At 54.5% G+C, this 14026-nt stretch overlaps 2 protein-coding genes across 2 annotated transcripts in view; both read right to left on the minus strand.

Moving 5' to 3' along the window:
- Nucleotides 1-92: 92 nt before the first annotated feature.
- Nucleotides 93-8646, minus strand: LOC128900152 (disintegrin and metalloproteinase domain-containing protein 2-like). Its single transcript, XM_054180932.1, has 20 exons — nt 8613-8646; nt 8430-8494; nt 8140-8201; nt 7710-7788; nt 7491-7567; nt 7183-7375; nt 6758-6823; nt 6420-6491; nt 5864-6030; nt 5315-5396; nt 5037-5173; nt 4440-4626; nt 4058-4147; nt 3478-3676; nt 2605-2713; nt 2103-2286; nt 1723-1803; nt 927-1044; nt 684-822; nt 93-222 (listed from the first exon to the last, which is right to left on the minus strand). The coding sequence occupies exons 1-20, from the start codon at nt 8644-8646 to the stop codon at nt 93-95; spliced, it is 2271 nt and encodes a 756-aa protein (XP_054036907.1).
- An 80-nt stretch (nt 8647-8726) lies between these two features.
- ADAM9 (ADAM metallopeptidase domain 9) overlaps nt 8727-14026 on the minus strand; it is a 30353-nt gene continuing 25053 nt past the window's right edge. Inside the window, exons 19-22 of the mRNA XM_054180765.1 lie at nt 13036-13174; nt 12461-12563; nt 11722-11849; nt 8727-10981 (exon numbers count right to left, since the gene is read on the minus strand). Coding sequence (XP_054036740.1) covers nt 10867-10981; nt 11722-11849; nt 12461-12563; nt 13036-13174 — 485 coding nt within the window. The 3' untranslated portion in view covers nt 8727-10866. The remainder of the gene's footprint in view (nt 10982-11721; nt 11850-12460; nt 12564-13035; nt 13175-14026) is intronic.

Below are 14026 nucleotides of genomic sequence, written 5' to 3' on the forward strand. Positions count from 1 at the left end.
ATCCGCCCCGCCGGCCGGTAACGGCCCCGGCCCGCCCGGCCCCACCGCCCCCGCTCAGCGGCGCGGACACGCGGTTTCTCCCAACGCCTTTATTAGCGCCCGCGGCGCGGCCCCGGGCTCGGCCCCGGCTCGGGCTCGGGCTCGGGCTCGGGCTCCGGCTCACTCTCCAGCTCCGGCTCTGGGTCCGGCTCCGAGGGGTCGCTGCCCTCCTCGGTGGCGGAGCTGTGGAGACACAGAGCGGTGCCTCAGCCCCGGCCTCGGCCCCAGGGGATCGCCTCGTACCACCCCCGGGCATCACCTCAGCCCCCGCGATTGCCTCAGGCCCGGGCATCGCCTCATACCACCCCCAGGGATCGCCTCAGCCCCGGGGATCACCTCAGCCCTCCCAGGGATCACCTCAGCCCTGGGGGATCACCTCAGCCCCCACAGGGATCGCCTCAGCCCTGGGGGATCACCTCAGCCCTGGGGGATCACCTCAGCCCTCCCAGGGATCACCTCAGCCCCCACAGGGATCGCCTCAGCCCCCACAGGGATCGCCTCAGCCCCCACAGGGATCGCCTCAGCCCTGGGGGATCACCTCAGCCCTCCCAGGGATCGCCTCAGCCCTCCTGGGGTAACACCATGGCCCCGTCCCGTGCCCCCTGTCCCCCCTGGGATCCTGTGGCGGGGAGAGCCCCGCTCACCCCTCGGTGCTCGGGGTCTGCTGCCTGCAGCACCAGAGGACGAGGCAGGCGGCCCCGGTGAGGACGAGCAGGGGGAGGCAGAAGCCCAGCACCGTCCGGACCAGTGTCGTGTCCTTCGTCGTTCGCGGCAGGGAGAGGCCTGTCAGGAGACAGCCCAGATGGTGGCATGGGACCGCCACCCTTCCCGCCCGCGCCAGGGACCCCAGCCCCGCGCCTGTCCCCACCTCCGCGGCGGGTACTCACCACCTTCTGTCACCTGGAGGCTGCTGTCGATGCTTCCCCCCGGGCGGGATCCCTTCCGCAGGCAGTCGGGGGGCTGCCAGCCAGGGTGACAGTGGCAGTGTCCCTCGTTATTGCACACCTGAAAAACCCGGGGCGGGTGGTCAAAGTTTGCAATGAATTCATGCAACAGATTCTCCCGCCCAGACCGGCACCAGACTCGCTGCCGCTGGTCGGGCTGGGACAAGGCTACGCGCACTTCTCGGCATTCTGGCAATTTAGGAAGCGTGTCAGACGAGGAACACACCACGAAGTGCAGGCTCTAGTAACCTTGAGACATCGAACAAGCACAAAACATAAAAAACATCACCCTCCCTGCAACACCCGCCTGTGTTTCTGTCTGATGAGCGGAAATCAGGAGCGGATTTTGCCCTGGCCATCAGCACTGCGGAGCCCGGCAGGGCCCGGGGAGCCCGGAGCCTCCACGCACAGCAGAGCAGCTCTCCCGCTCCCTACAGCCACGTGTTTTATCTACACGAGCTCCGCTGCCCGCAATTCTACGCCTCTTCAATTTTGCTTTCTTTTTTTTCCCCCTCCACCAACCAAACAAACCATCCAACTCTCCCTTTCGGTGAATAAAGCCTCATTATGTTTTGATGTTGGTTTTAGGACCAATAGTTTCCATGTTGGCAATGCTCAAGCTGGCAAGGTCATGATTTTGTGGACTGTCAGCCTGAAACGGGTCTTTTCCCACAGAAGCCACAGCAAATCTGCAGGACAAAGCCACCTGGGCAGCACCGCGTGGCAGGGAGGGACTTACGCCGTGGCCGTGGCACTTCACTTTGCTGTCACAGTCGCTCCCCAGGACCGAGTGTGGGTGACAAGTGCCGTTTATACACACCTGGGAAAAACCACCACAGTTCAGTCAGCGCTGCTTTACCATCGCAGCACTCAGCCCATCGGTCTTATGTCCCAAAAGGGAGTGAACACAGACCACTGCTGAGAGGCCAGCAGTGCTTTGAAAGAGCTACACCTGGGTTAGGGCCAACCTTACACCATGCCAAACCCTGAATGTCACGCTAGCGTGTTTTAACAGTGTTTGTAAACACGTTATGCTGCAAAGAGCAAATATTTCTAAATCCTTTTAATCATTTACAATTGATATCTGACACTTTAGATTATTATAAAATGTTTTCTTACCTTTCCAGAACCACACTTTGTACCTGGCGGAACCAGAAGAGGATCCAGCTTTGCCAGCGTTTTGAAGTAATCCATAGATACACACAGATGCTTGCGCACTTGGGCGTAAAGGACGGCGGCGGCGACTGATGGAAGTGGGGAGCTGTGCGGGTACGTGCAGATTAACTTTCCACACCTGAGATCCCTGTAAAACCAACGTGCACAGGACGTGTCACACACACACACACATATATATATGTGCCACCTGAGGAACCGCTAGAATTAACAGTGCAACACAAATCCACAGCGCTGCACGGCAAGGGGAAATACGCAGGACTGGGAAGTCCAAGAGACGATCCGTAGCGTAAGGGGAGAGCCCATACCGCTCACAAGGAGAACACACACCAACGCTATTGCTTCACAGCTCTCGCCATCAGCTGGAGTCCTGATCCTTGCCTTGGCTGTGAAGCCCCAGTTGAACCCGGATTTCTAGCGCAGCAAGTGCCCTTTCCCGGGAGCGTACCTCCTAGCACAGGGCTTATAACCTCCGAAGCGCCAGAGCCCGCAGTGTCCAAATCTGTCCCGCTGACTATTGATTTCCTCGTAACAAGTCATAGGAGCATTTTTTGAACCTGCAAGTTTAGCAACAATATTTATTTTAATTTGAAGGGCCACAAAGGGACGTGTTATGGTATCTAATAACTTGTTGATTTTTCACCCTGCTCACGGCAGAACAGAGATGCTGTAAACATAATCCCTGTCCCTGAAATGCCAAACCCTGAGCAGTCCCGAACTCCGGAAAGTGAGATTAGCCATCAGTGGGTCAGCTCTCTGATTAACTTCGCTCACAGGTAATAATTTGGGGTGTTTTTTTGTCGCTGTTTTCATTGTTACCACTGAATAATTGGGAGAACTACGTGCTACCGAAGTTCATATTAACCAGATTCAAAACCAGTTTGAAATGCTTCCTGAAGCCATGTCCTCCCCTCCCCGGGTGCCCCCTGCACCCCTCCGCCCCCACCCTTCCCCGGCACCCGAGTCTCTTCCCTCCCTCCTGCCCCCTAAGTGCGGGCACAAGGAGAAGCCGGGACACACGGCACAAGTCCTGCACGGTGCCTCGTCACTTGGATCCCACACGTTCCAGTGCCCTCCCAAAAACCTCCTGCTTCAACAGGGGCTTGAAATCGGGCTCAGGCTCACAGGGGAAGCGTCAGAAATGAGTTGCCGACCAAACACAGACCCTCATTTCCACCGAAACCTGGCAGATGAGACGCACAGAGACCGACCCGAGATCGGTGCATTAAAGAGCAAAGAGAAACTGAGCATCGCTGCTGCTGCGGCCACCTCCTGCACCCAGCCACACCAGTAGTACCAGTGCAACCGAGCAGCCTCTCACCTCTCCCGTAGAGCTGCCGGCACTGCAGGTCCGGAGACCGGCAGCGTCCCTTGTAGCAGTAGCCGGTGCCGTGCTCGCAGCCGTGCCCGTCCTGCACGTACAGGTCGGGGGGGCAGGACGCGGAGGACCCATTGCAGAACTCGGCCAGGTCGCACTGCGCGTCGGCGGCGGGGCGGCACGGCGAGTTTTTCCGCTTGAACTGGCAGAGGAGGCAGAAAGGATTCTTCTCGCCGTCCCTCTGCACCCACCGGCCTGGGCCCCGCTCGGCCCCACACAGCCCCTGCCGACGCCGCCCCCGAGGAGACACGTCCGCGGTCCCTCGGGACCAGCTCTGGGGCACCCAGCTCCTCACACGCGTGTGGCACTGCCCAAGACACTCTTCCCCCAGCAATGTCCCTCCGGGGGGTTCAGGGGGCTGAGCTGGAAAGCCCTTCCCCGGGAATCTCTCCGCAGCAGAAATTTTGTCTCCATCCCTCGGCGTGGGAACAGGCAGAACATTTGGGATGTTCTGAACATGGGAACGTTTATTTTCTCCAAAACTATGTAACTATCTTATAACAACTATAAAAATGTGCCTTACCTGACATCCACTACAACATAATCCAGAGGAACATTCCGCTCCTGGCTTAAACCGGCATGTTTTAGTACAGCATTTATCCTTCAAGCATGCCTGGGGGGATATTGCAAAACCACATTATTCTACTTTTTTGTTCCCCTTGAGCTTTTTACTGTCAGCGGTTGTCCCTTTCCTTCTTCCCCAAATGCTCTTCTTGGGCAGTATCTCACAGAAGAAAATGGGCAAAGCTGCCATCAGAGGGATGCCAACATAGAAAAAAATCTAAAACCTGACATAACTTGGGCTGGCATTTACTCAGCTGTGCCCTTAGTCTCAAGGGTTCCTTATTCTAAACGTATGAACTCTACAAATGTCCGTATTTAGCCGTAACTCCGGCAGCACCCACCTCGGCCGCCCCGCAGTCGCACTGCTCGCCCGGCTCCACCACGCCGTTGCCGCAGACGGGCGCGCGCCGGTAGGAGAGTCCGGTCAAGCGGGGTGGATGGAACAGGCAGGCGCCTCCACCGTGCCTCAGGAAGGTCTCAAAGTCCTCGATGCTGCAGTTGCTAAAGGCCTTTGCCCCACTGGAACCTCTAAAATAAAGCCCTTGTGCATACTCGTTTGTGGTAGCACGTCTACTCGCGCTCTCAAAATCTCTGTGCACTTCAAGGACCCGTTCGGGTGCCGGGACAAGGCACAGTGGTTCCCTGGGTGTCTTTCAATTCACTTGTCAAACCTGATTTTACAACTTATTATTCATAAAGACTGAGAAGCATTCAGAAATCTTTCTTTTGGAGAGAAAAGGCATCTTCTTTCAAATTAAGCACTGAATCACTAATTTAATTATTCTTTTTTTCATTCTTAAAGGAATAAAAGCAGGCATTTCTGAACTGTTGTAATTTTTTCGACAGAATGACATTTGTCAAAGCCACCTCCGATGAGGGGACACCCTGCCCACCCCCGCAGCCCCCGCAGCGTGCCGGGACGGGACCGGCCGACTCACAGCGCCTCCAGGGTCATGACGCAGACGCTCCCGGGGCAGCGACATTCTCGCGGGTCGTCGTAGTTTACGCCCAGGCTGCGTGCCAGCAGCTGGGCCAGGAGGGCGGAGAAGGACTCCAGCATCACGGCCCTTTGGTACTAGAGGCAGAGAGAGCGGGGCTGCCGCGGCTGCCGAGACCCCGGCGGCACCCCAGCTCCGGCCGCGGCTGCTGCCGCCCGTCCCTGTCCCTGCCGCCCGCGGGGGACGCGCGGGCTGTCGGGGCGCAGGTGACACCGTACCACGGCCACTGCGCCAGCAGCGTCTCTCTGACACGCCTTCCCCAGAGCCGTTGCGCCCACGAACTCCGCTCGGTCCCTGTACCTGCAACAGCCGCGCGCTCACCGGCCGCCCAGCCGGGACCCCCGCCGCCGTGGGGTAAGTGGGGGATCCCGGGTCCGAACAGCCCAAGTCCCCCTCGGTCCCCTCGGCTGCTCCGCTGTCCCCGTGTCCCCACCGGCCCAGGGGAGCCACTGGCAGGTGCGTGTGGCCGGGTGCCGGGCAGGGAGCGGGGCTGCCACCGTCCCCTCGCCAGGGCAGCAGCAGAGCCGCTCCCCAGCCACGGGCTGCCGGGACGAGCGGCACCACACAGCCACGGCCATGGCCACAGAAAGGCCAGCTAGATGGGATGTCTTGAAAGAAATACTTTCAAAATATTCAGGAAGGAAATATGTAAGAAATGTTTCTTTTAAAAAAAACATTTTTCATGGGAATCTTTACAGTTCAACCTACATTGGTTTAACTGATTTCTGCCACGCGACCTTTAACGAGTAGGGAAACCTTTGTCTTACACTGACAGACAAGCTATGTCGTACGGCCGCTGAGCAAGATGTGACTGTTTCCACTGTAAAAATCGCTGTAGAAGGACATCTGCTTCCCCTGCTGTCGATATTTTGTTCTCCTCTTTCCACAGCTCCAGGGAGGACAGCACGATGGTAACATTAAGAGGATTAAACATCTGAAAAGTAACGGAGGAAACGCCTGCTCACATTCCTTTCCGTCTGAGCAGAATTACGGCTCTGCACACAATAAATCACACAGGAAAGGCCGATTGCTATTGTCAGTCACTGAATGACAGCTCGATGACAAATAGAATGAATAAACCTAAAAAATAAAAAGATGTACCAAGAGGCATGAGAACAAAGCCTAACAACTTCATAGGAAGGGTTTGGGGTTTTTTGGGGGGAGGTTTTTTGGCCATGCTCAGCTGTCACAGCCAGAACACCACGAGACCTGGAATTTTTTCCATAACCTCCTAAAACCACAAGGAGCTGGGGACAGGGGGCCATTACTAACATCAAACCTCCCACCATCTTACCACAATATAAACCAGACTTCAAAACTTACACTGTTGACTAAATTGAAGACCTGGATTATCTTCTGCATTGCAGCATTGGTGTCTGAGCCCATATAGCTGTACTGAAAAACAACCCGAGAGGACGTAAGAGCAGACAAGGCATTTACCACGATGGAGCGGAACAATGGCGAAACACTGAAATGATTCCCAACGTCCAACCGTGTAAACGCGAGCTACGAGTTTTCATTCCTTCCTACAAAATCCACAGCACACGTAACTTTTCAAAAGGGAAAACACACACACACACACGAAAGCTCAGAAATGGCACCATTTCCGTGCTCAGCGAAGTCAGGCAAACACAAGGAGAAAATGATTGGTGTGGACTTACCAAAGCCTTGTCCAAAACTACGTACACTTTGAAGTACTTGGGAGATCGTGCTTCAGCTGGCAGCGGCTGAAAAAGAAAATGGTCTCTGATGCTATTTGTTTCTGTGTTCCGGAGGTTGGCTACACAAGCGTCCCTTCAGAAGCAACGCCTCGACACTGTCTTCAAATTAGCATCGGGTCAGGAGCCATTCCCACGTAGCCATTTCTGACTTTGTCAGACGCCATTTGACCTTGGTGAGGCCTCTCATTAGGCACTAGATGAGTAACGACCCACGTGACACCCCATCACACACACTGGCACTCCTAAACCTGCCCCCCTGCCCCCCCGTCCATCCAGACACCACCGGCCAAAGCTCCCTGCGGCATCGGAGCCCCCCTCGTGTGACGGGGACACCGGCCCCACCGCGGGAGCAGACGCCCACTCACTCGGTCCCCTCCGGGGGCTTTGCTCGCCATCTCCTCTGCTGTCAGCCCGCCCGGCCCTCCCTCGGGGGGGCTGGTGGCCAGGAGGGAACCCGCCGCCTTCTCGTTCCTCACTCGGTACACGAAGTGCTCGAAGGCAGGAGAATGACCCAGGGGCTCAATCCCGTAGCTGACGTTCTCAAACTGCAGCAAGCCCCTGCCACAGTGATGGTGTGTCATTTGTCACCAGCCCCAGCCGCCGCGGAGTGAGGCAGCCAGAGCATCCCTGGGCATAATGGGCTGGGCAGCACGGGGAGGTGGCGGTTCCTTACCGGAGCCCCGAGCAGGTGCTGAGGGTCACTGCCGAGCTGGGGAAGCCCTCGACGTACCCCGAGTAGTGGCAGCCGCCCTACATCACGACAGAGGACAAGGAGCCCCTTCTGTGGCCGTGAAGCAATTCCCGCACCCGTCACCCGAACTGCACATCCCGGGCAGCAGCTCTACGCTGCAGCGCTTACGGCACAAACCCCCCCGGAGCAATCCAAGGTTACCTTGAAAAGGGTTGAATCAGGGCGCAAAGAGCCTTTCTCATTAGACACGTAAATCCTGAAATCATCAGATAAAAAGACACTACAAAAGAAAGGTGGAAAGTGAAGCACTTCAAATAGTATCTCTTGCCCAGTTTCTTGAGCTTGGTCCAGGTCCTGCAGCCCACGCTGTTGCACTGGCAGACCCAGCGCCCGCTGCCATCAGGGCTGACGGGTACGGACACCCCTCACACCCTCCGCCACCCTCTGCCACCCCACGGCACCACACACCCGTCCCCCGCAGGCTTTGGGACGTGCCCGCAGCAGGGCACGATCCTGGCAGCTGCCGAGGCCACAGAGAACCCGAGGGAGCGGCGCCAGCGCAAAGGCCCGCGGGGGGACAGCCCCGCAGCCCCCCCCGTGCCAGGGCACAGGACCGCAGCCACCAACTCACTGCTGCTGCAGGTGAAGGGTGTACGGCCTCCCCTCGATCCCGAGGACGTAGGACACCGTGTCCTTGCACATGCGGGAAAGCAGAGAAAGGGAGAGTTAGGAAGGACGACTGTGGAAAATCATGCTCTGAGGGAAGCGCAAGCGCTCAGCGCTTCGTCGAGGCGCAGGCAGAGCCAGGGCTGTGCCGGCAGCACCGCTGCGGTGCCTCCGTTACAGCTGCCAGCACATCTGTATATGTGTGTGTCCCCACAGCTGGAGCCCCCGGTCCCCCCCATCCCACCGCCGAGGTACCCCCTCTCCCGTGGCGTTCGTGGGCAGCCGCAGCGGGACCGTGACCTGGGCCAGCACCGGGGAGCCTGGAGGGGAGAGAGACCAGCGCGGTGCTGAGCGCGGCCCAGCCCACACCCAGCCGTAGGTGGCAGTGCTGGGGCGGGGGGGACGGGGGGAGACCGAGGGGTCCCGGCCCAGACTCACTCAGCAGCAGCAGCAACGCCTGGTGCAGCCCCATCGCTCAGCCCGTAACGGCCATACCGGCCCCCCGCCCCCCAAAGCAGAGGCGGAGGAGAGAGAGAGAGAGCGCGCCTTGTACAAAACTGGCATCTTTATTGCTCGTTTGATTCTTACAAAGGGGTCGGTAACAGCCCTTTCGTCAGGCCCCGACGGCACAGGAGCGACGCGACGCACAGAGCGGGGACGGGTCCGCGGAGGGCACCGGTCTAAACGTGTGCGGGACACAGACCTCCTCGGGGGACAGGGGTACACGTACACTTTAAAAAAGAAAGTCAGTAGTCATCTTCAATATTCAACACATGTAAAATTTGAGCTATTTCCTTTCCGTAGGATCACGTCTAAAAACCGCGTGTGCGCTGCCCTACACCACCACCCTGCAATACTGCTAACGTGCACGCTGGAAGTATAAAAGCTCTTAGCTATTAAAAGGCACCATTTTCAGCATAGTTTTAGTTCACACAAACAGCTTCGAATACAATGAAGTACGTCTCTCCCGGTGACCTCATTCCCTGGATTCCCTCCTCTCCTCCCCACCCTCCGAGCGGCCCCGCGCCATCGGCCTCCGGCTGCAGGGCCGGTCACTACGGACGGACAAACAGACGGCCCAAACTGAGCAGAATACAACAAAAATTAGGAAGTGATTATCTTGGAACAAAGAGAAGACGCCCCCCAAATACATCTGGTGATATTCTAGCTGACATTTTACATATTTTAATAGTGTTATAAACCTTAGTCTACGTTTATGGGAAACCACAGGAGTTCAAGTATTTTATTACTGCAAATGCAAACACTATATATATATATATATTTATATAAGTATATACAGAGGAAAAGATTTCTTTTTGGCAATATTATGGGGGATTTTACAGATTGGAGTTTGTACTCGATGGCTAGCACAACGTGAATAAGCTAAGCACTCTTTTCAGTACTTACTGCACTTCTAGTGAGTTTGTGCAACGGATTTCTATTTGTGACCACCAGCGTCCAGTTCCTACCCACGGCACCGCGGAACCACCATCAACAGCTCTCCCTGGCCAGCAGCCGGGCGCCCAACGCCCCTTTTCAGAAGGCGTTTTAAACTCCAGTACAGTGGGCGGCGCGGAAGCGGGCGGCAGCCCCCCCTAACGCACGTTAGCCGGACGCATCCTGACTGACACTAAACGGGTTGGAGGATTAGGCGAAAAATTCGCATTAGTCAACAGGCTCCTGTTTAAAGTGCTGAGAGCAGCTCAGGTGGTCCAGGCAGAGAGACATTTTTTGCTTCTCGATGTTCTGCAGGGACTGTTACTCAGTCTTTAACCAAAATTAAAACCTAAGAGCGCCCCATTCTTTTAACCCCACATACGGCCGTTGTCTTTTCGTACCTTTATTTTCACGGCCCCTTCACAGGACCCCAGACTGGCAGGGGCTGGAAGGGACCTCCGGAGACCATCTAGTCCAGTCCCCCGATCATCCTCGTAGCCCTCCGCTACGTTGTCTTGTAGTTCAAGATATTAGTGGAAATTAGTACAGCATCCTCGTTTAGCAACTCACGATTACTAATTTAAACCCATTAAACTGAGTGCTCATATAGCACAGCTTAGTGTCAGTCAGCACGGAAGTAAGATTTTAAGTGCATTATTACACACCAATAAACATTTATACATGCATAAACATGTTTACAATATATTTATCTTCCTCTGAAAAAGTACACTGATACCTTATTTCACTTGTGCCATTAATGTGTAAAGGAAAACATTTTCCAGTCCATGCAAAATAATTTTAAATTAATTGGCCGGATCTCCTTGTTTTGAAAATGGCGTGGGTTACTTCAAACCTTCACTGTACCTTTAGAAAGACGACAACAAACCAGACAATTTCGTTATTAGGGCTCGTGGCAGAAATGGGGAAAGCAGAAGCGACTCCCACGTGCTGTACTTTGAAGATGACTGAAGCGCGGGCTGCTCCGGCCGGAGCCCCGCTGCGGGTGACAAAGCCACACTGCTCGGACAGCTCTAAGAGCGCGTTGGATGTTTTCAGTTCCTGTAGCTTTGGTAGAGGTATTTAGTTTAAAGGTTTACATTCCTCGTTTCAGTATCTCGTTTGCCGTATCCCGGGCTGCAGAAGGAAGGCTCTCCGGGATCTCCACGGGCCACTCGATGCGAGAAGGGAAACTGCAACTTCAGCTCTGGCTCCGTGAACAGCTCGGCTCACGTCAAGGCCCCAGAGAAGCCAAACGCTATTTGGGAGGCAAAGGTGCCGGTCGAGAAGGGAAATAGTGTCCCTGAGGTAAACATTTCTGCTGGGGTGGAGGAGGTCCCTGAGGTGCACACTTCTGTTGTGGCGGTGGCGGCCTGAAAGGGGACAGAGCAGCCACCATCAGCCCAGGTGAGGACACCAACACGCGTGTCCCTCTCACCTGGCACCGGCACCGCGGCCCCCGGAGACCCCCCCGGGCAGCCAGGCTCATCTCCCCGGCTCAACGCGCTGTGCTCAGACCCTGCTCTCCATCGCCCAAAACCCTCAGGGACCCCCTGAGGCTGTTAACACACCATTTCCCCCCAAATCATGTAAAGACCCCCAGGAGCTTCCCACCAGGACGAGCTGTCTGGAAGCACCCCTCGATACCCTGCGCGTTCTGGATACGCGTGTTTTAGGGCATGGGCATAACGGCTTAGAAATACAATTAAAAAGTAAAATGAAAAATAGAGGAAAACTTTCTGTTCGCAGTTAATGAGAAACAATCCTGTGCTTGGCAATAACGTTCACGAATCAGCAAAATGACAGATTTTTTGAGTAATTTCTTTTTAAATCGCCTATTTTGAGAAGCATTTTATTCACCAATGTGCAGAGCTAATCTGGCCCCAGAAAAGCACTCTGAAACCTGTTAATCAAGATGTAGCCCTGGCAGCGCGTAAAATGAATGCTCGGGGTAACAGCACTTCAGTTCCACAACGTGAAATGAAGGAGAAGTGCCTTCCAGTAACGGGCCAGCCCTGCTTGCCTACAATCCGTGATGAAACACCCCAACGCCTGCCCAGATCCATGCACAGCAGCGCAACCGCCAATAGTTATTTGCAATGACTCGACCAACCTTGTCGGCAGCTTCTGTGGCTGCGACGCCTGGTACTGCGGAGCCGGGTAGTACGACTGGTGGTAAGCCTGCTGAGGATGCCGGCTAACTGGGTACGACGGAGCAGGAAAAGCGTTTGGTTCCATATCCTAGAAAGAAAACATAACAAGAACGTTCACAAACTTGCATTTAGGGAATCGAAATATTTGTTTCCTTAGTTAAGTGACATTTAAGACCACTTGCAAACAAACCTGGAAATGACAGAGTTGCTCTTTCCTGCTGAGAAACTCAGTAGAAAGAAGCAACAGCCGTCTGAGAAGTACCGTATTTTGGAAAAAACCAGAAAGGCTGGTCACGGCAAGCGTCTGACTTGTTCTGCAAGTGCGCGTTGGCCAGTTATCGCATGCAGAGGGGTAACGGGGCTGCAAGGGAGCGGGGCTGGGGAGTGGGCAAGGGCTGCTCCCCTCCCCGCGAGGGGCCGGGGGTCCCGTGTGAGGGCAAGGGGTAGCAAAGCAGGGAAACTGCTTGCCAAGCCAAGCACAGCCCGTACAAACGCTTAAAGAGTCGGAAACGGAGAAGTTCTCCCCCCACACCCCTTAGGAAATAATTCTTCTCTTTGCCTCCTAGCAAAGAGAAAACCCAATTTACAGAAATGAAAAAATACAGTAACTTTGACGCTTTTATTAAGGCGAAAATTACATAAACTGCCTTCATCTGTTACAGACCGCAAATAAAGTAACGAGAAGCAGCTCGTTCCTACCGTGGGAACACCTCTGGGAGCGTAAGGCATGCCGTGGGAAAAGCCTCTGGGGGGGTAGTCTCTCGGTTCCATTTCTGTTCTAGGAGGTGGTGGCTGCAGTGACCTGGAACGCAGTTGGTACGGACTGTGAGCACGTCACCTGGCCAGAGCCACTACGCAGGCTAGGAGCCCGAGCACCCCAAACCCGCTCGATGGATTTACACTGTCTTAGCACATACCAGATGTCAGGAAGACGGCGCTTGCCGCGTGTCTAAGAAACAACAGAACCCTTTTCCTCTTTAGGACTGGGGCAGCTTCATTTTGCCTCTTTATATCAAAGATGGGACTCAAAACTAAAAAACCCATCACCAATGCAGGACGACAAACATAATGGTAAAAAGAAAGTTCTCTGCTCCCCTAATTTAAGATGAATTTATCTTTCCTGTCATTGCCCGGGGCAAGGGGGCCTTTAGATGCAGGGGCCTTTGCCTGGGACTGGAACACGCCTCCGTACTTGGGCATCGGCTTCTGCAAACAGACGTCTCTGGCCTGCTTCAAAAGGGCAGAGGAGGAGGTAAAAAGGAGACACTACTTACGAATGGCAGCGTGACATTAATCTTCTGTAGCATCGCTTCAGCCGGTCTCTTTTTACAAATGCCAGAGCAGCAGCTATAAGGAGCGGGAGGATCAGGAAAAAAAATACCAGCAGCCCATTTCTCAGCGAGGTGTCTTTGTCTGATGGGGACAAAGCGATGAAGAAGAAAAAAAAAGTATTACATGGCATCACCACCACTTGACTCATTCCAGCAGTGACTATTTGGTAGGACTGGTTCCACAACTGTTTTCTATTTTTCATAGGAAAAAAACCCTAAAGAATCTAGTAAGTCTGCACGATATATGCCCAAATATACTATTTTCTGATTATCTTTTCACAGGGATCGTCTGGTCAAAGTTGAAAGAACGGTGCGTGCTGTGACACCCTGGGCTATAGCAGCATATTGAATTACTAGATCAATACCTAATTTTTCTTCCACTACATTACCATGAAGATCATATGAGCTCAACTGAGAGAGACGAAAACAGAGCTTCTGCCCTTTGGTCCGATCCTAAATCTTCCTCTTCTGCCACTGTTTGCTGTAGGCAAAGAACTCGGGTTCTTAACAATCTCTACATTTTTATACGCAGGAAATCTCTCCACTGCAGGCTGTACAAAAAAATCCTTTCCCTTTTTTGTCTGATGATTTGAGGCATCTGTCCACGCTCCACCGTGATTCTCCAGTCTGCTGCACCAACGGAGTGTCCAGCCTCCCCCAAGCCCACACCGTCGTACAGAAAACAGTCTCCACGATCATTCTTGCAGCTCAGAGAAGGGACTACATCCCATCCTTATATAGCCCACACAGGCTTTGCACAAGTTTCCTCCAAATTATGGCTTGCATTTGCCTCCCTATTTCATCTTCACGCTGCTGGCGAGAAGAGTAAGCTTCACAGCCTCTTTCAGTTTGCCTTCTCACGTGCACGAACGGTGCTCGCTGCCCCAGGCAGCACGTTCCCACTCCTCACATTCCCACAGAGATCCACAGATCT

Source organism: Rissa tridactyla, chromosome 20, assembly GCF_028500815.1.
Source record: "Rissa tridactyla isolate bRisTri1 chromosome 20, bRisTri1.patW.cur.20221130, whole genome shotgun sequence".
NCBI classification, from domain to species: domain Eukaryota; kingdom Metazoa; phylum Chordata; class Aves; order Charadriiformes; family Laridae; genus Rissa; species Rissa tridactyla.

Bases quoted from the DNA above. Each gene is read 5' to 3' on its own strand.
- LOC128900152 (XM_054180932.1), bottom strand. From the start codon at position 8,646: ATGGGGCTGCACCAGGCGTTGCTGCTGCTGCTGA. The intron at 7,789-8,139 runs GTGAGTTGGTGG...TTTCTTTTGTAG, and splicing joins ACCCTTCACCTGCAGCAGCA to TGTCTTTTTATCTGATGATT. The intron at 6,031-6,419 runs GTAAGTTTTGAA...GTTACTTTTCAG, and splicing joins TCTTCAATTTAGTCAACAGT to ATGTTTAATCCTCTTAATGT.